We start from the raw sequence: 23,999 nt of genomic DNA on the forward strand, positions 1-23,999 counted from the left end.
GTTGCATCTTGGCGTAACGTTCTTGGTCTCCTTTAGGGTTTCCAGATGTAAATTACTTAAATCATCGGAGAAGGAAATAAAATTGCGAATATTATGGCAAATTATAACATGACGGTTGGCTGGTGTCCCCACGAGATTGATGCCATAAAACACGAAGTTCGTATTGACATGGCCACTCATAGCCACCTTCGCATGACTTCTTAATGTTTCTGATGTCTCCGCGACTCTACATGGCTACTCTTTGTTTGCGGCTCTAGGCTTCTGGTGTGTCGGTCGGGTGTTTTGGTGGTTGTGGTTAGAGCGTTTTCTGGAGCTTTTATCAACATTCTAGTGCGCTAGGTGTTGGGCTCTAGGGAGTCGGGCTTCATGGGTGGCTCCGCAATTGGAGAGACCTCATGAGTCTCTCTAATCAGCATCGAGGTTTCTCTTGGCTGATTTGTCTGTTGTTTCACTGGGTCTTGCGTTGTGCTCCTATGCTCAACATCATGCTACTGTCTATTTCTGAATTCTAGAAAGTGGTCTCACTCGGCGGCATTTCATCAAGAAACATGGGGCAGGTCGTCTCTCGTCAGTGTTCAGCTGGCTTTCATGGAGCTTGCCGGTGTTTTGAGCACGACGACCTTTTTACAGACCTCTTGTGCACTGGAGGCTGGGTCGATCGTGCTCATGTGATGTTTTTGTTCGCATTTGGTTCCCTGACTTGGGGCATTCCGTCAGCAGCTGGTGGCCGTTGCTGAGGTTGTCCTGCAGTTCTTTGGCTTCTCAAGTTCTCGTAGTTTTTTCAGCCACCTAGTGCGCTGGGGTTGGATGCGTGGGCTCTCAAGTCGGCTTCGTTCTTTGCTCAACCTAGGTGTGTCTCTTATCTTCTCTCGGCGTGATAATAGCTTCAGTATGCTTGAGGTGATGGTTAGTCCGAAGCTCCAAGTTTATCCGAGCTTTGTCGTGCCTTTCCGGGGTGGCATACGCTAGTCCGAAGCTCACCTCATGTCACATTTCATTGGGCTCCGATTGGTTGCATTTTTGTGGTGTTTATTTTTTGTCTTTGTTAGATGAGTACTCTTTTTCGTTTTACTGGGGTTTTATCGAGGTTCAGCCTTTAGATCGCTTCTCTGTGCCTTCAAGGGTTTTCTAGGTTTCTTTTTCCCCTTTATTTAATAAAATTTCATTTAATAATATTGGTTTAGTGGTAGCGTCGTTATTAACCGAGGCCAAAGATCTCACGTTCGAATCCATTATCCATCTATTTTTAAATTTATTTGTTGATAATATATTTATTTGTTCATATATATATACATGTGAGTTGTGTACATGAGTTGGCCTAATAATAAAATAATTTATTAATATTTAAACCTAAATATCTTAGAGTGGATTTTTAAAATGGCCACTTTCATATTGTAAAATTAAAAATTGTCCACTAGGATAAAAATATTAAAAAATGGCCACTGTTACAAAAATACCCTTCCACATTAAAAATTTAAAAAATGTCCACTTTACATCACCCCTTTAAAAAATCCCGCAATTCACAACCAGTGTGAATTCACAACCAAAATTTTTTGGTTGTGAATTCACACTGGTTGTGAATTGAGAATTCACAACCAGTCGAATTCACAACCAGAATTTTTTGTTTGTGAATTCATAACTAGCCGAATTTACAGCCAAAATTTAATTCACAACCAGTCGAATTCACAACCAAAATTTAATTCACAACTAGAATTTTTTGGTTGTGAATTCACAACAAACGAATTCACAACCAAAATTTAATTCACAACCAGATTTATGTTGGTTGTGAATTCACAATCAGTCGAATTCACAACTAGAATTTATTTTGGTTGTGAATTCAAATAGTTGTGAATTTGAGTTTTTAAAGTTTGAATTCACAATTAAAACTGTAATTTATTTTGATTGTGAATTTATATATTTGGTTGTAAATTCAAGAATATTAAGTTGTGAATTCATCGAGCTAGTTGTGAATTCAAGTACATTAAGTTGTGAATTCATCGACCTAGTTGTGAATTATTACGATTGTGAATTCTTAACTGAACTGAAACACTAAATTCACAACTGAACTGAACTGAAACTAAACTGAACTGAAACATTAAATTCACAACTAAACTGAAACCCTAAACCCTAAACCCTAAACCCTAAACCTAAACCCTAGTTGTGAATTGTTACGATTGTGAATTCACAACTGAACTGAAACACTAAATTCACATCTGAACTGAACTGAAACATTAAATTCACAACTAAACTGAAACCCTAAACTTAAACCCTAAACCTAAACCCTAGTTGTGAATTGTTACGATTGTGAATTCACAACTGAATTGAAACACTAAATTCACAACTGAACTGAAATGAACTGAAACATTAAATTCACAACTGAACTGAAACCCTAAACCTAAACCCTAGTTGTGAATTCACAACTGAACTGAAACTGAACTGAACTGAAACTGAAACTGAACTGAACCCTAAACCCTAAAAACTAAACCCTAAACTCTAAAACCTAAACCCTAAACCCAATCTAAACCCTAAACCTAAACCCTAGTTGTGAATTGTTACGATTTTGAATTCACAACTGAACTGAACTGAAACACTAAACCCTAGTTGTGAATTCACAACTGAACTGAAACTGAAACTGAAACTGAACTGAACTGAACTCTAAACCCTAGAAACTAAACCCTAAACCCTAAACCCAATCTAAACCTTAAACCCTAGTTGTGAATTGTTACGATTGTGAATTCACAACTGAACTGAAGTGAAACACTAAACCCTAAACCTAAACCCTAGTTGTGAATTCACAACTGATGAACTGAACTAAAACTGAAACTGAACCCTAAACCCTAAAAACTAAACCCTAAAACCTAAACCCTAAACCCAATCTAAACCCTAAACAGTCGAATGAACAACCAAAATTTAATTCACAATCAGAATTTTTTGTTTGTGAATTAACAACCAGTCGAATTCACAATTAAAATTTAATTCACAACCAGAATTTATTTTGATTGTGAATTCAAGTAGTTGTGAATTTGGGGTTTTTAAAGTTTGAATTCACAATTAAAACTAGAATTTATTTTAGTTGTGAATTTATAAATTTGGTTGTAAATTCAAAAATATTAAGCTGTGAATTCAAGAACATTAAGTTGTGAATTCATCGAGCTGATTATGAATTCATGGATCTAATTGTGAATTTAAAAACATTAAGTTGTGAATTCATTAATCCAATTGTGAATTTAAGAAAATTACGTTCTGAATTTACTGTTTCTTAACTAAAATTTGTTTGTTGTAGTTTGAATACAAAATGATAATTCTAACTCTCTCGTTCTTTTTAGGTAGTGTAAATTATAAGTCTTAACATTATAAAAAAGTAAATTTTTTGATGATCGAAAAAATGCAGCTTATTTAGTGAAGCCATATTAAAAAGCATTAACAATACAATTTGATGAGAGTTGAAAACATATACTAGTGTAGATTGGGCACTACTTCTCGCTAATCCGTCTGCCACCTTTCCTGAATTTTGTCCAATCACATTCACATTCACAGCAAATAAACTCAGTTGCCTCAATCCTACGCTGCCTCCCAAAACCCTCGACGAAATCACAATGCCTCCCAAGAGAAACTCAAAATCCCACAACAAGAACAAGGCAGCGGCGAAGACGAACGCCATGGGCGACTGCAAGTTACCTCCGGACATGATGATCGCCATTTTGGCCGTCGTCACCAGATCCTCTATTGTCCCCGCCAGATCTGCCCAGCCACTGCAACGACTCCGGCGAGGCGAATTGAAATTCAGGGGTGGGGCGGACTCAAATTCAGGTGTACAGAGGAGGCGCTGATGTAGGCGAACGGAGGGGGAGGCTTCTGAGGGAGCGTCGAACCAGGGAGGCGGCGCGTCGGACCGGGGAAGGCGGAGCGTCGGATCGGGGGAGGCGGCGCGGCGGAGTTAAAGGTGCCGAACCAGAAGAGCGTCTTCTTCCCCGTCGAGTCAGCAGTGGCGGAGCAACGCTGCCGCGTGCGCGGCTCCCTCCGTCTCAGTACAGCAGTGTAGCGGTGGTGGTGGGCGGCAACAGCGGCGGCGGACGAGAAGGAGAGCAAGAGGGAGAGGGAGAGGGAGAGGGAGAGAGAGAGAGAGTGACGTGAATGTGAAGAGAGAGAGGAGAGAAAGAGATAAATGAGTGGCTATTTTTTAAAATTTTTAAGTGGGGGTAATTTTGTACTTTTACATAAAAACTGGCCATATTTTAATGTTTTTATTTCATAGGCTATATTTTAATTTTACAATATGAAAGTTGATACTTTTATGTATTAACTCAATATCTTATGTTCAAGTTCATCGTCACAAATCTTTAGAAATTTATTTATCCAAAAAGTTGATCTTACCAATTAAGAGCTCAATCATGTAATTGTTAATCGTAACAACATTAATTAAATGTTAAAATTAAAAAAAGATGGAGTTAATCACTATTAATTCAAATATTATTAGTTTTTTTATAAAAATTAATTGAGTTATTGGAGTTAAAGTACAACGAAATATATTTTTGAATTTGCACAACGTTTTTAAAATTGGTATAACTTTACAATTGTTGTAACTTTATTATGCTTGATGTGTCATCCAAAAAAAAATCGATGTAGCAGCCTAGTGGCAAAAATGGCTTTGATGTGCCCCTTTCTCTCAACTAATTTTATCGATTAATAAATTAGATAGATTTGTTATATCCCCATTACAACATGACTATAGTGATATGAGTTAGTGAGAATTAGTGATTATTTATTCGAAGTTTTCCTTCAATATTGTCATTGCCTATATCGACAATTCGCCCAAGATAAAATTGACGAATATATAGAGCTGGCAAAATCGACCCGGCCCGACGGGCCGGCCCGGCCCGCCCGTGTTTAGGGCTGGGCTGGGCTGTACAAAATATAGACCCAAAAAAACCCGGGCCTAAAAAGCCCGCCCAGTCAGCCCGCCGGGCTGACCGGGCTTTGGGCTAAAAAGCCCGGGGTTTTCGGGCCTAAAAGCCCGCCCACTCTTTTATTTTTATTTTTTATTTTTTTTGATATTATAGTATAATTTCTTACTTTCTTTCACTAAATTTCCCGTAAAGTCTCCTTACTCTCCTTTCATTCCAAGTCCAAAGTTCAAACTTCAAACAAAGTTCAAAGTTTAAACATTCTCACTAATTGATTATCGATCATCTGTATATGGAGTCATAGACTATAGAGAGACAATGCAGTTTATATTTTAGTATTAAAAATTACAGAGTGCTATATATTTTTTACAGAGTACAATCTTTTATATATAGAGAGAGACTGAGTGCTATATATTTTTTAGATGCATTCAAATTAACTAATGCATTTGCTGTAATGATTTCTTGTAAAAAAGACATTAGATTTGCTGTAATATACTAACGATTAGACTTGGAAGTCAAAAATTAAAATTTGCTAATGAGTTGCTGCTAATGATTTCTTGATTTTTATATAATAAAATCATTAGCAAAATCAAAAATGTTAATTTGCTGTAATGAAATCAAAAATAGTTAATTAGACTTGCAAGTCAAAAAATATACTAATGAATTATTATTTGAATTTATTTTAGTTTATTTAATTTTTTGTAAAAAAATAAAATTTAGTGAAAAAAAATTATTGGGCGGGTTTGGCCCGACCGCCCGATGGCCCGATCGAGGCTGGACTGGGCTTGAAAATCGGAAGCCCGATCGATTTCGGGCCGGGCCGACCCGGCCCGGTAAATCTCGAAAGCCCGCTGGGTTGGGCCGGGCCGGCCCGGCCCGCCCGATTTGCCAGCTCTACGAATATATAGCATAAATAGCACTAATGCCCATTTCACCATAAACAAAATAACCAAAAAAGTTCTCATTCCAAAAAAGTCTCTCTAGAATTTAATTCTGATCACTTTCTCTCTCTCTCAAGTCACCGCATATTAACTTTAATAGAATCTTCTCAAAAAAAAAAAAAAAAACTTTAATAGAACTCACAAGAATCATTATTTTATTATACGAATTTCGACGGGTATTATTTGTTGTTATAATTTATATAAAAAATAAACGTAGAAATTATTTTATAATATATTTATAAATTATGGAAATAATTCATTAAAAAAATGTTGACATATCATGTCAAACTATCATAATAAAAAAGGTAAACATACATGTAAAACTAAAATAGAAATGTTTCTTAAAAAGACTTTCATTCACCCTTTTCTTCCACCTGTTTTACCTGCAAAAAAAAAATCATAAAATTGAATAACATTTTTAAAATTTAATAATGGGTTAATACCAAATTCCCCCGTTGTTGGTGTCCCTATCGTTTATAGGACCCTATAGTCAGGGTTAGAAGGGTTAGAGTTGTTTACTATCTCAACGTGGCAAAATTGCACCAAATACTCCCTCCATCCCCGCTACTTAACAGAGCTTAACACCGTTAGAAATGATTTTTTTTTAACTAATGTGGAAATCGATGAGCCAAATACCCCCTGCGACGCCGAAATCGAACCCGAAGTCGATTGCCGCCTTTGACTCGCCGCCGCCAAATACCGTCCGGACATATCTCCCTCTACCTGCCGCCTCCGACTCGCTGAGCTCCTACTTGGCACGATGCATCGCCAGAAACAGGTGTATTACACATAGAAACTAAAATTTACAAAAATTTAGGGTTGAAACCCCTATTATGTATTTCCCTCAAAAAAAATATTGTAATTAAAATCCATCAGGTGATGTTCAATTAATTAAAATTAATATTTTAATTTTATGAGTTCTATAACATTATACTTTTAAGAACTAACCAATAATTGGTTCGAAAAATACATTAAAAATAGGGTGTAAATTCGGGTACCCGCGGGACAAAATCGTCCGAAACCCCCACCCTCACTCGTCCCGCCTACCGCAACGGATACCCACTGCGGGAATGAGGGTACCCTCATTTCTCGCAAGTTCTTGATTGTTTTTAATTTTGCAGATTTTTTTGTCCCGCTGGAGGGTATTTTGTCCCGCCGAAGGGTATTCTTGTCCTGCAATTAGAAAAAAATTACGGGTATTTTGTTCCGCCGGAGGGTATCCTCTTTACCCGCGGGTATTTTGTCTCTCATTTTAGAATTTTTTTTTAAAATATCATTTCTATTTTATCAATTATCCATAAAATCTATGACGAAGAAATAATAAATTAATTATTAATTAGAAAAAAAAATTGAAAATATTCTTTCTATTTCATATTTCCTATAAGGTAATTAATAATTATAAAAATTATTTATTTAATTAAAAGTTACATGCAGGTATGCGGGTACCCGCGGGTACCCCGAGGGTACCCAATACCCGTAGTTTTTGAGAAAACAATACCCGCACCAGATACCCGTGTAGGTATCAGGGCGGGTGAGGGTATACCCGATACCCGCAACCCGAATTTACACCCCTAATTAAAATGATAAATATTGCTATTAAATGAAATAAAATATAAATTTATATTCATAATAAGTTATTCAAAAAAATAATAATTCATTTTTACGTGCAAACGCAGGTCACCTTTGCTAGTTTGTATAAATATGTATATTAGTTATTAGAAAAGGTTGTAATAGAGTAGTGTTTAGTAAAAGAGCCAAGTAAGAGAATAATTTAAATACCTCTCTAAAAAGAGAATAATTTAGATAAATAATTTAGTGTTATTTGAATCTAGGACGGATTCAAGGCATATAGTTCAAACTACAACCTAATAGAAACATAGTTAACTACTCAATATTTTATAATAACATTTTTTTTTTAATTTGCTCAAAGTCAATACTACAACTACCTAGCTATAGCTATACAGATTGGATCATTGTTGCTACAAATTTTCCTATCCTTTGTGAGTGAACAGAAAAATGGCCTACAATCTTCAACCCCTCATCACCATCCTTCAACAAATCTTGAATCCTGAACAAACACCATGCTGGATTTTAATGACTTCGAAACAGAACTCAAATCCCTCTTCCAAAAAGCTGTTTTTCTGCAGGTAAAGCAACAATTTTCTCAAACATATAAGCCAAAAAAACATGTAAAAACTATTAGAAACATAAAGACTAATCTCAAATTTATGACTCATTCAAGGATTTGAACACATCAAATCTTTCAAACCATAAACAGATGCATAATATTTTATAAGAAAGATATCAGAAAAATCCAAACTTCCTACTATAGCATAAATATCCCAATGAATCCAAACTATCCACGGATTATAATATCTGAACGTCTTCATTGTTTACCAAGAAATGCAGACATACCGCAATAAAATTTTCATAGACCATCTCTTGTTATTGAGCTCAAGTGTATACAATACAAATTGCATTCTAACCGACCCAAAAAAAGAAACAGAATAGTGCATCTGAACTCTTGTTAACCAGAAACTCATGAATTACTACCTTGAATGGAACATGTTAAAATCACAAATTTCGCAACATCAACTACTAACAAAACTAAAAACATGTAAACTTGAGAAGAACACTCACAGAGATAAAGAAGTCCGGCGAATGACGAGTACACGAAGCGGCGCACGCTCAAATCGACACAAACATCCCACCGATAAGGAAACCTATCAAATACATTATAGACTGACTTAAAACATGATCGAGTCAATACAACAATCCCACCAAAACATAAATAAACACAAATCGAATGGGCTTCCTTGCTTTAGTTTCAATTGAATGTTGTTTTCCAAATTTACAAAAATCATGGCAAGAGCCAATAGATGCTTTGAGATAATGAGGAACCATTTTTTGACTACTGTTGGTAGACTCCGATTTGTCCGCGGAACTCCTCATGGAACTGTGCCCAGCATGGTAGAAACCAACAGATGCTCTAACAGGAGGTGTCTCAGTGCTGCGCCCATTACTCAGAGAATCCTGATTCCCAGCAGAACCTTCATTTTATCATTTATTTTCCCATCGTCCAATTTATCTTTTTCGGGACTAACCAGATAATCAACACTTACTTCAGCCATGCAAACAGAGATTGTGATAGAGAACTGGGAAACAAAAAAATCCTGCAACACAAGAAAACATACAAAGAAACAATTAAATGAATACCAATCGTCTCTAAAAAGAAAGAATGAAAAAAGGAAGGGGAAAAAAAGTAAACAATGACTTAGGGCTCTTCCTAGCCTCTATTTAAAAACAATTCATGTGAATGAAAATACATCATTCGAATGCAATCATTGATTCCAATACCATCATCTGGTGTTTAATGCCGAAAGAGGATTAGAGCAAATTCATCAACCTAACATAACAGAAAATAAACATCAAAATAAACTTTTCAGCACAAACAAATTCGAACCAAACCTTTTCCCAAACCAAAGGCAGATTATGGAGACGATTAACAAAAAACCAATAAAACCGAATCAGAATACTAAATGCATCGATGTGCATCAAACTTAAACCGAATCAAACTTTAAAAATCAATATATCTGACTTCCAGAGGCAAGAAATAAAGAACAATACCTCAATCAAACGCCTATTCTGGAAAACTCTTAGATCAGATCCCAAAAGGGTTTGGGGTGCAGCAGAATTGACAGCCGACTGAGTGGCGAGTCGGGGAGGCAAGGTTGAACGACTGTGAATTAAAGCAATCACATAGAGTTAATTAACAAAATCTAAACCAAAAATCTGGAAAAATATAAATAAAAAGGTGAATCGCAGACAAACAGCCATCGAATTTCAAGCCGAATAAGAAGCTTACCGCCGCGGCGAATTGTAAAAACACGATTGTGGCGTTAATAATTCAAGGTAATGAATTTATAGATAAAAATCTAGGGTTTAAGTTTCCTTTGTTAAAATTCTTTCCAAAAAATTTTCTTTCTAAGCAAAAGATCAGAACTTTACAAAACTATGGGTTTTTTCCTAATATAATTCTTACCATGTATTGCATGAAAGAGAGGGAGGAGCCGACGATTTCGCCGACCCCCAAGGAAAGCGGCGGACTGTTGTTTCTGCGCGTGTCAGTCGAGGGAGATGGTGGAGGTGACTGGCGTCGCCGCCGGGAGAGGGAAGCGTCGGAGAAGGTGGAAGGGGCAGATCGTCGGGGGGATGCAAATGGAGGTGCCATCGGAATGAAAGGGGCAGATTTCATCGCCGCCATATTCGGTGGGTCGAATCGCTGGGAGGTCAGATCGCCGTGGGGGAGAGAGGGAAATGAAGGTGGCATCGGAGAAGGTGGAAGGGGGCTGCGGCCGGTGGGCGAATCGCCGGTGGGGGTGGTCGGCGAGGAGAAGGGAAGAGAAGAGGAGAAATCAAATGATTTTACAGTGTTTAAATTAATTGAATGTGATGTATAATAACTAATTAAATCAATATATACGTAATTAAATAATGTATATATAAAATATAGCTTATGTGGAATTATATGGCCACGTCAGCGACAGAGAATTGAGCTAGAGGCTCTAGAATTGCAGGGATTTTAAATAGTGAATTCTTAGAGATGCCACGTAGGACCTTGGATTAAGGAGAGGCCAAGATTCTCAAACCGTATTATATATAATGATAATACGGTTTGAGATTCCTGGCCTCCCCTTGATTTTAGGTCCTACGTGGCATCGTCATGAATCATTATTTCAAATCCCTGCAATTCTAGAGCTTTTAGCTTTAAAATATATATCCTATATGGCTTATTTGATCCCAGGTGGCTTATCATTAGTTCAAAACTTCAAATGCTAAATATTCTGCCGCATAGAGTTTTGCACCCAACAGTACTTATCTTCTATTTTATGTTAAGTTTCTTTTTCTTTATCTTACTATTGAAGATTTTTTGTAATGGGTTAAATCTTACTTTGTGTTAATTCTTACTTTAATTCTACTTTTTTTGCAGGAAATTGTTTCCAGTTTTAAGTGAATCCATCTGCTGCAGCTTGCAATGGTAATCTCCCTCTCTAAGACGCCATAATTTTCCATTCTTAATGTTATAATTGGTTAAATGTGAAAAGATTCCAGCATTATTGATCATGTTTATTGTGTGTTTTTTTTGTTGGATAATAAATTATAAATTGCATTGCTTCTTTAGTTGTAATGTGAGAAGGTTCAACTTTAATTGATCAAGTTTGTTGTGTGGTTTTACTTTTTGTTGGATTATAATATGACATTGCTGCTTTAGTTGCATTCAGGGACAAATGTACTCATGGGGAATGCTGGAATCTAATTATTCGTGGGATTTTGCATACGCATAGATTTGCACATACTTACATATACACACGCATTCAATATATTGCAGATTGCAGCCCGTCTACACACTCATGGTGTTGACACTGTGTGGTTTGAGTATAAAGGCTTGCCGCTAAAATGGTATGTTATAGACGGTTTGGCTTGAACTATAATATACAAATATCTAGATTTTATAATACTGAATTGCTTTGTATAGTTCTTCTAAATAGTAATGTTGTTAATCTTTTGCTACAATCGAAAGTATATTACATGATTTATCAAACATTTTATGGACACATTGTTAGAGGGGAATATACTAAACTTGAAAGAGTCTCAAACATTTTTAGTAGATGGAGATGAGAATAAGGCTTGTATTAATGGAAAAGTAAAAGAGTACAAAACATCCAAGAAAGCGCAAAAGAGAGCAAACAAAAGATCGAGCCTCATTAAAACCTTCTAAGAAGAAGAGACCTTAGAAGGAAAAAGAGTACTCGTGAAAGACTCACATTCGGTTCAGGAGCGGGAAGAGACAACTTCAGGAGTTCCGGCCTAACCATCACCCCTAAGAAGCTCGGCTCAAGAAAACCGGAAGAAGAAGAACCAAGAAAGAAAACAGGAGACCAACAACAAAAGAAAACAACCCAACCAAAGCCTAAGGGAACCAACGAACCTGCTTATATAACCATACGGATATGACTATGCGTCGACATATCCCTTGCAACCGCAATCCTAATCTCCTCAATCGCAAAAGGCCACTAGCCTTCCTGCCGATCATCATTGGCCATAATATCTGCCGGTTGATTACCCTCACGGTAAATATGCGAGACCATCAAAGAAAAATCCCGAAGCAGGCGAAGAGTATGCTGCCAAAACGCCCTAAATCTCCAAGGAACATCACTCGAGCGAGAGTACAAAAGGTGAACCACATACATAGAGTCAGCCTCAACCCACAGATGCCGCCAGCCTCGGGTATGAGCAATGTGAATAGCATAGATCACAGCCAACAATTCCGCTACATGTTCTTCCAGAGCACAAAAATATTTGATGTTTTAGAATACAAAGAAATCAAAGAAAATGACATAGCATTCATTTTCTGTTTTTGTGAGGAATTATTTGATCGTGTATATTAATATAATGTGCTCACAGATGAATAGTTCTTCTACCAATATTTTTAATTTAGGGCGAGTTTGATAGTGTAATATAGAAATGAAGATATTAATTATATAGAGATAATTAATCGAACTTTTGTGAGTTTAATTATTTAATCTTTTGTTTGATAGCTAATAAATAATGTATGTATAACTTGTTTTGGATGTTTGATAGATTCTACTAAAATGCATATAATGTTTGATAACATTGCCCAAGTGATAGTATATCTTGTGAAATTACCATATTACCCTCCACTTAAACCCCTTTCAGTTACGTAATGAATCAAGTTATCCATTGATTCCTCATTTTGTTTCAGTGGGTGCTAGTAATGAATCAAAATGGATAGCTTATCAACCAACTGAAAAAAATCTGAAATTAAATTTGTTAATTCACAAGACATTTGGGTGGATGCTTGGCTTCGAAATATTAGAAGTGTCAGCAAGTCATTGGTATTATGTGAAGATGGCACAAGACATTTCAGATTTTCTGCAAATCACAATGGGATATCAATTCATAGCCAAATATTTCGAAGCCAAACATCTCAGCTATTGAGCAAATAATTTCATATTTCAAATCTCAGCTTCTATTCCATTAATTTGGTCTTCACATCAAAAGCAATAATTTTGGCGAAAGAGAAAGCTTTGAGACCAATTTTTTACAGCCGCAAAACAAATTTGCAGATCCAAATCAGAAAAAAGAAAAAATGTCTTTAAAACAGAAAACCCTAATCAAACTCTTCGAAATTTGATTTCGCCAAGTCGCAGAGGAATCAATCGAAAAATTGCGCAGATCTGATTTCGAAATTTCACAAATTTGCAGGCCCAAATCATTCCTACGACCAGAAATAAATCAAATCTCACCTTCGACGAATCAATTCAACGAAATCTCATCAAATCATTCCTACCGCTAGAAATCTCACCTTTGAAATTTCTCAAATCTCACCTTCGACGAATTCAACGCGTGTCTACCGACGAGCAGCCATTGAAGTCTGAAGAATCGAGGGTTGGTTGTGTCAAAGAAATGGCGTAGTAAGACCGGATTTGATTAAGCTAGCGATTTTTGAAGTAGACGGAGGGATAAAATCGTAAACGGAAAACTTAATCTAAATCACTGTTCAAGACCATATAATTTAACTGGGGGTGAGCGGCGGATGAGTTTTCTCAGTGAAACAGTGACTTTGATGCGGGCTGGACTCTTTCTGCGGGCCTGGATGATTATTGGTGAAGTCTATCAAACAGGAGGAAAAGGTGAGAAAAACAATTTATCTCACCTAATAATACCTATCAAACTCGCCCTTAATAGTATACTACATATTTAGTGAATGATTTCCATAATTTTGGTGTTGTTTCTGATTTAATCATTAGAATAATTAAAGTGGAAATGTATATATTGTGTTGTCCATTAAAGGGTCCCAATCCCAAACAAGCTATTTCGCTTATCCTTAATGTAGTTTTGCAGCAGCACTAATTGAAAACAAACTAGATTGTTGGGATTGTGATCCACGGGTGATTGTACATTCTGGGACTGCGATCCACGGGTGCTGCAACTAACGATTATCATTTGCAAAGAATTACGTTTTATTGCGGGTAATGGATGGCGGGTATTAGTCGAAATTTGGGTATCTGACGGGTGGTGGGTTGGTGGGTATTCGCGGGTCGCGGGTATGGGTAGCAAATAGTAGTGTACAATAGTAGTGGCGGATACCCAACGGGTGGCGGGTATGCGCGGATCGCGGGTATGAGTGGCAAATAGTAGTGAGTGGCAAATAATTTGTTCAAATATATGTTTCGCTAAGTCATGTTAGGGATAAAAGTCATCTTTAATTTATTTTTTCATTTTAGTTTGATATGTAACGTAAACCTATGTCATGTTAACACTTATTTTATTGAACTAGCAGTGAGAACATGCGATGCACGTTTAACACATGTGATATTATACAATGAAAATAAATATATAGGTATTATTATATAGTTTTGAATATTTTTATTAATTAATTGTATTTATTAAATTGACTTTAATTAAAATTTTAAAAAGAAATCAATGAAATTATTAATGAATAAATTTAAATGTAAGAAAGTAAAATTTAAAATCTATGCCTAAATAAAAATACAAAAATATCTATGAAAAACATCCTAAATTAGTAAGACGAATTTTAAATCTTGTATTGTTTGTAAGAACATAAATACTTCAAAGTATATTTTATTTTTTTCACACACTTAAATCGAAAAGTTTAAAACTACAATTTATCAAATTAGTAAAATTAATTATAAAGACTATAATCAATAGAGATACATTGTTCTTCATTGGAGATAGTATTGCCGGCACTTATGATTTTTGCTAATAAAGTAGAAGTAGAAACAAAATTTGTATTACGAACTGAAGACTGTGGGATCAATCTTTTTAATGTTTTGATGCCAACATGTTTCGTTCATTGGAAAAAGAAGTGGATATTGCAATGGATTGTAGCGTTCGTAATAATGTTTTATTCTATGCTTGTCATCGGAATGAGTACGAACTACAATATCCCGCTTCAATGAAATGTTTTTATTATTTCCCTCAACCCATATAGTTGCAACTTGATCTGCATATGGAGAATTATATATTCGTTGATCTAAGTTGACATCTTTAGAAATATGAATCTGAACATCGTCCATTGAAGGATAATCTTTCAATCTTCGAAAGAATTTTGCATACAAGTTGACCTCTAAAATTTTCATGAGCATATTTACAAGTGCTTCTGGCAAAATTTGATTTTGCATTATATATGTTAATTTTATTCTCAATTTCACTTCGTGTGTCATAAACGTATAGTTGAAAAAACGCTGGAGATGTATATTGTGGAATCAATCCACGAAGATCATGATAAAGCATTCCTTGTGCTAAAAATGAATAAACTTTTCGTCTTGCAGATGCGAGTTCTTTATCCAATTTAACACCAAACAAAATAAATGAGAATATACTATTATAAGCACGAATATTCCTGCTGAAACTCCGAAGAAACTTAAGAAAATGCAAGTTTAATGACTAATAAATTTTCTAAAAAAATTATTGTAAGAGACAATAGAATTAAATAGACCAAATTGTTAATTGAAAAATTAAATATATTTATATTTTTAATTTAATTAATATATTTACATATTAAATTTACTCAATTCAAATATTATGTATTCTTGAAAGTTTTTTTTTTTCAATATTTTAACGGATAAACCAATTACATATTCCCTCAAAATTTGAAAGTTGCAATATGTGGGATCCATTGGAATTTTAAACGTATTTTTCGAATTTTACATATTTCAATGAGTGTACACATGTCGTACTGGAATTTCAGAGTTTTTTCTTTTCAAGAAAAAAATATATTGCCAATGAAGAAATGGTGAGCTTGTGATCACTACGCAAAATTTAGCCAAAACACATTATCGACAGTGACATAAAATAGTCCACAAACTAATAAAAAACGAAGAACACGTACATGAATATTATATTTATACTCCTATACTAATTAAACCAAATAAAACCCTAATTAAGTTTCTCACCAAACCAATCATATAGTTCCTCATCATCTCCAAAAACACCATATCAGAATACCATGGATTCCGAAACTACCCCTACCAGAAGCAATAATCAATAAACGGAAGTAATAGATGTGGAACTTAATCAATTTGTAAACTTGTTCCCAACATACTACACATAGCCATAGGCAGTAAACAATCATTAACAGACGAAGCGAGAATCAAAACCAATAAAAAAATTACATACATATATAATAGAAACTATGTTAAAAAGTAAATAATATTATATATTATTTACATATAGATGTATATTTATCAAATATATATGTATTTATATATAGTATATTGTGAGATGAAAAGAAAATTAAAAATATTTAATGTATTAAACTTGATATTATTATACTAAATTAATTACAAGGTCATGTTATAATTGAGAATAAATTGAAACTTGGTGTATTTTCTGGCGAGACTATAAAGTCATGTTATAATTGCAATTAAATTGAAAATTGATGTATTTTCTGGCCAAATTATAAGGTCATGATATAAACCAGAAAATTGACAAAGTATATGTATTTTCTGGCAATAACCCCTTTTATAAATATATAAAATAAAATATATAGAGGGGTAAAATAGGCAATCCACAAGTTGTCCCATATAATGTTTAGGCTCTTTTTCTATTAGTATAGATATAGATAATGTTCATTATTTATAAATATATTATGAAAGGGAGGTGGACTTTTTATTTATAAATTATAACACCAAATAATTCACGTCGAAATCCAACCAGATCACTGCTGAAGACACTTACCGTGGTTGAAATTAATGTGAAAGCAATATATAATTAAAGGCGAAGGTTGGAATATTAGAAAGACTGATATATAAGAATATGATAGATATAGGTGATTAATCTCCTTCTCTGCTCCTCAATTCGTCCGACAACACAAAACGAAACAAATTGAAACATGAAAGTTTAAAGAAAAAAACTTAAAAACGATCCCTGACCTTTGCAATTGTCTTCCCCAAATTGACAAAGGCCACTCAATATTGCTACTCTCTAGAAAATTGTAACCCAAAATCGTGAGATGTGCTCTTGCCCCTTACATGAATTTTCACCTCTCAACTTTTTATGTTTCCGCCATCAGGATGGTTTCCATCCTCAAGATAATAACATAATCACGATTCAGATATCTCGAGTACATGGTAGAAGAGGAATAGAATTCTAATGCAATAAGTATTCTTTATAGATTTGGGTAACAAATAAATGTATATCAAAATAAATTTACATTTTATAAATATATAAAATAAAATATATAGAGGGGTAAAATAGGCAATCCACAAGTTGTCCCATATAATGTTTAGGCTCTTTTTCTATTAGTATAGATATAGATAATGTTCATTATTTATAAATATATTATGAAAGGGAGGTGAACTTTTTATTTATAAATTATAACATCAAATAATTCTCGAACACTAGTATCTATGGTTCAGATATGGACGAAAGTCTCTGGTTTGAGATATGGCAAAGAACCCTCAGAATCTATAATGACATGTAACTATTTATAAGTTTTTCCACAAACTATATATGGAGTAACCGACTCAAACATAAATGCAAAATTGAATTAAATAAAGTTTATTTAATATCCAAATTCGGTGGATCATTCACACCCTCTTTAAAACCATGTGATCTGTAATTTGTAAAACTCCAAAATGGGCAAAATCTAAATCAGTTTTACAATTATTCACCATGAACGACAATGGCAAAATTTTGACAAAGTTTCACTGATCGATTAGGACCAAAAAACAAAAATGGTTATTAATTTAAGACAAAAGCTATATATAATTAAGAAAAAGTTTCAAATGAATCCAACATTAAGTAAATCATGTATTTTGATTCCTTTTTTTTTATATTATTTTTTAAATGAATAATCTATTACAATTTCATAAAGAAGTTATTGAAAGTAGGGAATTAAAAATATAGGATGTAGTTCGAGCCTAGAATTAAATGTATCAGAATTTTTATAACCTTAATTGATGGTTCTAAACTTCGATATCTTGAATCACAGATAGTCTACATTTTGGTACGATAAACATTATTTTAGGCCCCATTACATCTTGGTTCTGCCTGTATGAGTTCCGACTTCTCCCCTCTTTCAACGGCGAAGGCGCAGCCACCTCCCTTCAAGTCTCCGGCGACCGCAGTCCCCACTCTCTCTCGACACAACCCAAGCTGAGCTCGTGCTCATTCGAACGCAGCACCCACGTCCCTTCCATTTTATTCATTCGTTTGTTTCAACATGGGTGTAATATGTACATATTCTTGTATTTAAATCGTGGACGAAAATTATATAATAATCTCACATTCAAAAAATTGTTGGATACTAAATCTCATCTCATTCAACACATACACTAGGAAAAAGAAAAAATAAAGATCCATAAAAACTACAATAAGCAAAGGAGGAAGATTATTACAAATATAGTGGAGACGACAAGACACGAGTAGATAATTAATTGCAAAAAAATTGAAATGGAAGAGGTGGAGTAGAGAAAGTGGTGGAAAGTATTTTAGAGGCAACCAACATATTAGCAGCCTCCGTGTAATGAGTTCCATCCCAGCTCACATACCGCGACCCCTCCGCGCACACACTCTGTCCCCGCGGCTTGCACTCCACGAAAGGATTCTCAAACCCTGCATTGATCACAATTAATCATTTTTATATGTGAATGAATTACAAAATGATAAAAAAAACATTAATTCTCACCATAGGATGTCGCGTTGACGATCAAGTCCAACTTGATGGAGTAGATGTCAACGTAGACGATGGTGGCGTCGCCCATCTCCAACCGCAGCTCCCGACAGAGACGCTCAAGCTGGGAGTTGAAGGCGGCAGCTGCTTTGTTCCTGTCGGAAACGCAGCCGTACTCGTCCACCACCGTGGATGCATTTATGAGGGCTACGTTAGAAGGCAAACAGCCCAACGGCCCCGTGTTGTGCACCCAGAAATTTCTCCCACCCAGCTGGTATATGTTCTGCATGAAGAAAAGAGAAAAATATTAGTACTATATTTTACTAGTTAAAAGTTATATTAATTAGCAAGAGAGATTATTTAATGAGTTAACCTGCATAGCCTCCCTAATGTTGGAGACGATTGTGGGGACTATGCCCAGAACTTTTTGGAGAGGTTTGGAATCGCCGTCGAATTGGATATCGTTTTGGGCGATATCCAACATGAAGAGAGCAGATTTCACCTGCCCTGCATCTGTCCACAACAATTTCAAACCAGGTTATCAGAATAATTCAAGCAGTATCTCGACTTATCAATTAAATTAAGCATGAACGTGCTTGATTTACCAAGAGAGCCGCGGCGAATGGAGACGTTTCGAAACCGACTGAATTCGGCAATTTCGTTCCCCAGCGTGTACGCAACTGGAGTGACGTCGTTTCTTCCCAGGCGAGAGTCGGCGCCGCCCAAGGCGAAGTTGACGCCGTTTGAGAAATCCGGAGTGAAGAGCTCCAGATACGGGGTCAAGAACTTCGTCTCTAGACTCTCACCTGCACATACACCATCATCACCATAACACCATGTAGTAATAAATATAAGTTTCGGAGGAATTGTGTGATTTCCATCCTGTTTGACAACATCTGCATCAACCGGAGTATCATCTAACTGGGAAGTCTCGGTTGGTTGTGTCCATTGAGATACCAAATGAAATCCACCAAATTCATCCATGGAAGTAGGTCCATGCTCCTAAGTTTATGACAAAAAAATAAACTAAACATAAATATGAAGATACAAATTAATATTACAATTATAAAACACTTAATTATACCAAATGATCATCCGAGATATGTCTCCTATCATTTGCATCATCACTCTTTCCTATAATGTTCTCTAGTGGCTCCACGGAAGTAGGACCGCGCTCCTAATATCATGAGATAAATCAAATTAAGATAATCTTATATTAAGATATTTTATTTTGAAGTGTGTAACATTACTAATATCTAGCACTAAAGTGTGTAATAGTACATTTTGAACTATTACACACTAAATATGAAAAGTGTGTATTAGTTAAAAATGTACTGTTACACACATTTGTGATTTAAAAGTGTGTAACTATAATAATGTTAAGGAAAAAAGTGTGTCATTGCTAAAAATGAACCATTGCACACTTTACTTAAAAAAAGTGTGTAAATAGTGCATCTCGAACTGTTACACACTTTTTCAATAAAGTGTGCAATGGTTAATTTCGAACAATCACACATTTCTTTCCTAAACATTATTAGTGTAGTTACACACTTTAAAATCGAGAAAATTTGTAAATGACCTAATTATAAAACATATACATACCAAATGATCATCCTCCATTTGTCTCTCATTATTTATAGCATCACCTTTTTCTATGATGTTCTGTAGTGGCTCCACGGAACCAGGATCACTGGCCACATGTCTGTCATCATTTATATCATGTCCACCCTAAGATAATTAAAAAAAAAACAAATATAAGAATTATGAATTTTATAAACATATAAAAATAATACATTCATAAATGGATAATTTACCAGAACATGCGATGTACATCTTTCCTCTGACATAGGCTCTGTATATCGAGGTAGCATGTCACCAATCCGACTCATAACTCGATCGGCAGCATACTCACCAATCCGATGAACAAAATCAGTAGTCATCAATTGACTAACAACATATTCGTCTATCTCTTGAACAAGTGCTTGTCTCTGCGAAAAAGTGAAGCTATAAACAGGGTCCTCTGGACCATGGGTGCTCCTAGTGTGGTGCTGACTTGACGAGTCAACCATCGGGGGCCTTTGGGGGACAGCCACTGTGTGTGTTGGTGGCAGATAAGACCTTTGATTTCTTTGCTGAGTCGTGGCATTTGTACCGGATGGTGGATGAGTCACAATGGAGTCTTGTACACGACCTCTTTTGGTTCTATCTAAGGAGTGGTCATAGTGTAGAAGAAGTGGCATCCCTTCTTTCTCAATTGTACCCCAAATTGACTTTTTTCTTTCTTCATCATTAGGCTCCAACTTGGGGTATACCTGTTTAATAACAAAAAAATCATTAATGGTGAAATTAATGAAATTATTTATTTTAAATAAACAAATACCTCATCTTTCACATCAGCCACATCTATATTTCCCCGAGTATAACGAAAGCGCAGCATACGAGGGATCTTTGTTGTTGAAGATACAACACCTATGGTAGATCCAAATTCTGGGATAGCACAATATATCCAAGCCTAAAAATATAAACAATACTTTACTTAAACAAACAATAATAATAATAATAATAATAATAACAACAGTAATTTAAAAATATTTAAACATACCATAAAGGCTGTGCTAAAACCAAATAAAGTGTATGACTCTCGCTTTGCTGTGCCCGATGAAGTGGTTTTCTTGATGCTCTTCAAGAAGTGCAAAAGTTTTTGGAAAGCATAACTTCCCCACGGAAATGACTCCCATGTTGTTTCATCCTCAATCAAAACCCATAACCACTCTGATATATGTTTCGGCTTTGATTTCTCAACACCAAATAACACATTATAGACGAACAAGATTTTAGCAACCTTTACATAATCCTCTGTCAATAATCCAAGGTCTTTTGCTATAAATCTATCACGCAAGTCACTAACCAATATCCTTTTATTATTGAGGACACGGGTGTAGAATGAGTCGATAGGCATAGCATGTCGTCGATATGGAGTAAAAGATGTACCGCCAAATCTCAATCCAGTCACCAACGCAAATTCAAATCGACTAAACCGAATGGGAGTTCCATTTATACAAAACCACAATTCACTAGGATCTTCATTACGAAATTTCATTTGACGTGAAATTACATAATGAAGTACTTGCATGCATTTTCCTAATGGTTTAGGCAATCCAAGAAAATGACCAAAGCATGACCTAGCAAATTTATTGAATACTCCATCTCCAAAGGAAAGAAGTGTATGTCTAATATCATCCAGAATTGTTTCATGACAATATACATTGACATTAAATTTCACGTCAATCATCTCACGTCGTTCATACGTCCACTGACCATGCTGAAAATATAATAAAAAAAAATTCATCAACCAAATTTTCATGACTTTTAATATGGCAATTTCAGCGCATATTCACAAAATTTTAAACTTTTTTTTGCAGCACGATAATGTGTGTAACTGTATAAATTGCACTGTTACACACTTCTTTGGCGATAATGTGTGTTATCGTATAAATTGCACGGTTACACACTTTTCTAGCTATAATGTGTGTAACTGTGTATATTGTACGGTTACACACAGTACCGCCAAAGAAGTGTGTGACAATGCAATTTATACGGTTACACACATTATCGCCAAAAACAAGTGTGTAACAGTTCAATTTACACAGTTACACACATTATCGCTAAAGAATTGTGTAACAGTGCAATTTATACGGTTACACACATTATATCATTACCACACATCCAAATAAAGTTATTTGTGTACGAAAATAAACCAAAGATTACACACTTTAAAACCAAATGCATAGTTACACACTTTATCATAGTTACACACTTTATCATTTACACACTTTATCATTACATTATGTGTGTAATTATGCATTTGAATCTAAATATCATTACAACACAAACATATTAAACATATCGGCGCTAAATTATCAGCACACAACCAACATATGAAATACATGTCAACACTAAAGTATTCAAACAATAAAACTAACAAAATATAAACATTTTTTTCTAATCGTAGACATCAGAAAATGAACTATTGTTGAAAATTACCTCTGATTCACTATTGCCAGAACGTGACATTGTTAGGAGTCGATGGGGCCAGCAGGCGGCTGACGGATTCCGCGGCGGCGCAGAAACCCTAAAGCCTTGAAACCGCAACTTGCGGCGGCGGCTGCGATTGAACTTGAAGAGGCGCCGATTGAACTTGCAGAGGCCGAGGAGAGGCGCCGATTGAACTTGAAGAGGGAGAGGAGAGACGGCGCCGGTTCCGACGTCGCAGCGGGAGAGGAGAGGAGAGGCGGCAGCCGTGGAGGACGGCGCCGGTTCGTTCCTCGCAGCGGGAGAGGAAAAGGCGCTGATTGAAAAAGGGAGGGGGAGAGGAGAGGCGGCAGGCGTTGACAGGCGTAGCTGCTGGACAATGACGGAACGGCGTCGGAGCGGGCGGCCGGCGCCGGACACGGCGGCGGCGTGAGAGAGAGGGCGATGGGGGGGAAAAGGTTTTAGGGTTTGAGTGTGAATTTTGGGTGTAAAAAATTTGATGTGGTAATTTTTTGATGTAATTTTATTTGATTTAAGTATATTTTAAATTGAACAAAATAGGATTTAATTTTTCAGTTTTCATAATTTATTAAAAATTCAAATAAGGGTAAAAAAGTCTTAAAGGCTACTATTTCCATATTTTAGTTTGAGTGGACATTTTTTCCTATTATTAAGTTGGAAGGGCTAAGTGAGCCCATTTGCTCTAAATATAACATGTATTGAGTTGAGGAGGGAGACCCACATAGAAAGTCGAGGATGAGACGACCATCGCTTGCACGGCCGGTTGGCTCGTGAAAGAATGTTCGCCCGTCCGGGAACTCGAGCGGCTTCCCTCCAAGAACGGAAGCGCCACCGGTGTCACTGTTGGAATCTCCGAAGTTGAATATTACTGGTTCGTTGCTGCAGGTGGCCGCCGTCGCCGTGGTAGTGCCGAAGCCAAGGAAGAAGAAGCACACGAGTGCAAGGGAGATTTTGCTAGAATAATACATTTTCTTGTTCTTAGCTGAAAATGTTAGGAAGATGCAAAAAGGAGAGAATGCGATGGCTTAAAAGCATTACTCGCATCTTGTTTAAATAGAGCTAATTAATTATCCAAGTAGTAGAAGAAGAAGACATGATGCATGCAAATAAAGTTTTTTCTAAATGCATTTGCTATCATTAAATCCACTCACCAAACTCTTATTGCAACTTTGGGTTAAGAAAGTTTAGTGAAGACGGAGAGAGGGGAAACACGTTGTATGGGGTGATCAAGAGAGACAAAGAGGATCTGATTGTCTCCATCAAGAATGAATGCATAGAGACTTCATATCAATATTACCCATCAGAATCACAAAATGGAAAAGGGGAAAACAGAAAAGAAATAAAGTGACTACCATATATGTGATTTGTCAATTCTATTAA

The 23,999-nt window shown here is 35.8% G+C and overlaps 2 protein-coding genes and 1 long non-coding RNA gene across 3 annotated transcripts; 1 reads left to right on the forward strand and 2 right to left on the reverse strand.

The window, feature by feature from the left end:
* Positions 1–7,612: 7,612 nt before the first annotated feature.
* On the reverse strand, positions 7,613–10,314 carry LOC131017866 (uncharacterized). Its single transcript, XM_057946613.1, has 6 exons — positions 9,888–10,314; positions 9,473–9,584; positions 8,968–9,018; positions 8,747–8,878; positions 8,486–8,568; positions 7,613–7,986 (listed from the first exon to the last, which is right to left on the reverse strand). The coding sequence occupies exons 3-6, from the start codon at positions 8,974–8,976 to the stop codon at positions 7,887–7,889; spliced, it is 324 nt and encodes a 107-aa protein (XP_057802596.1). The 5' UTR covers positions 8,977–9,018; positions 9,473–9,584; positions 9,888–10,314; the 3' UTR covers positions 7,613–7,886.
* A 401-nt stretch (positions 10,315–10,715) lies between these two features.
* On the forward strand, positions 10,716–11,462 carry LOC131017880 (uncharacterized). Its single transcript, XR_009099910.1, has 2 exons — positions 10,716–10,883; positions 11,235–11,462. It is a non-coding gene; the product is annotated as an uncharacterized LOC131017880 (long non-coding RNA).
* Positions 11,463–18,163: 6,701 nt separating this feature from the next.
* On the reverse strand, positions 18,164–22,583 carry LOC131017846 (uncharacterized). Its single transcript, XM_057946587.1, has 9 exons — positions 21,169–22,583; positions 20,947–21,078; positions 20,381–20,878; positions 20,169–20,294; positions 19,651–19,743; positions 19,172–19,568; positions 18,940–19,079; positions 18,582–18,849; positions 18,164–18,508 (listed from the first exon to the last, which is right to left on the reverse strand). Exons 1-9 carry the CDS (start codon positions 21,928–21,930, stop codon positions 18,327–18,329), a joined length of 2,598 nt encoding a protein of 865 aa, XP_057802570.1. The 5' UTR covers positions 21,931–22,583; the 3' UTR covers positions 18,164–18,326.
* Between the last annotated feature and the right edge of the window lie 1,416 nt (positions 22,584–23,999).

This window comes from Salvia miltiorrhiza, chromosome 3, assembly GCF_028751815.1.
Source record: "Salvia miltiorrhiza cultivar Shanhuang (shh) chromosome 3, IMPLAD_Smil_shh, whole genome shotgun sequence".
NCBI classification, from domain to species: domain Eukaryota; kingdom Viridiplantae; phylum Streptophyta; class Magnoliopsida; order Lamiales; family Lamiaceae; genus Salvia; species Salvia miltiorrhiza.

What these genes read in the sequence shown, in the direction of transcription:
- LOC131017866 (XM_057946613.1), bottom strand. An exon ending in CCAACAGTAGTCAAAAAATG is followed by an intron (nt 8,569 to 8,746) that starts GTTCCTCATTAT and finishes TGTATTTGATAG; the next exon opens with GTTTCCTTATCGGTGGGATG. An exon ending in CGCCGGACTTCTTTATCTCT is followed by an intron (nt 7,987 to 8,485) that starts GTGAGTGTTCTT and finishes CTTTACCTGCAG; the next exon opens with AAAAACAGCTTTTTGGAAGA.
- LOC131017846 (XM_057946587.1), bottom strand. Translation starts at nt 21,930, where the DNA reads ATGAAAATTTGGTTGATGAATTTTTTTTTATTATATTTTCAGCATGGT. An exon ending in GTTTTAGCACAGCCTTTATG is followed by an intron (nt 21,079 to 21,168) that starts GTATGTTTAAAT and finishes TTATATTTTTAG; the next exon opens with GCTTGGATATATTGTGCTAT. An exon ending in CGTCAACGCGACATCCTATG is followed by an intron (nt 18,509 to 18,581) that starts GTGAGAATTAAT and finishes TGATCAATGCAG; the next exon opens with GGTTTGAGAATCCTTTCGTG.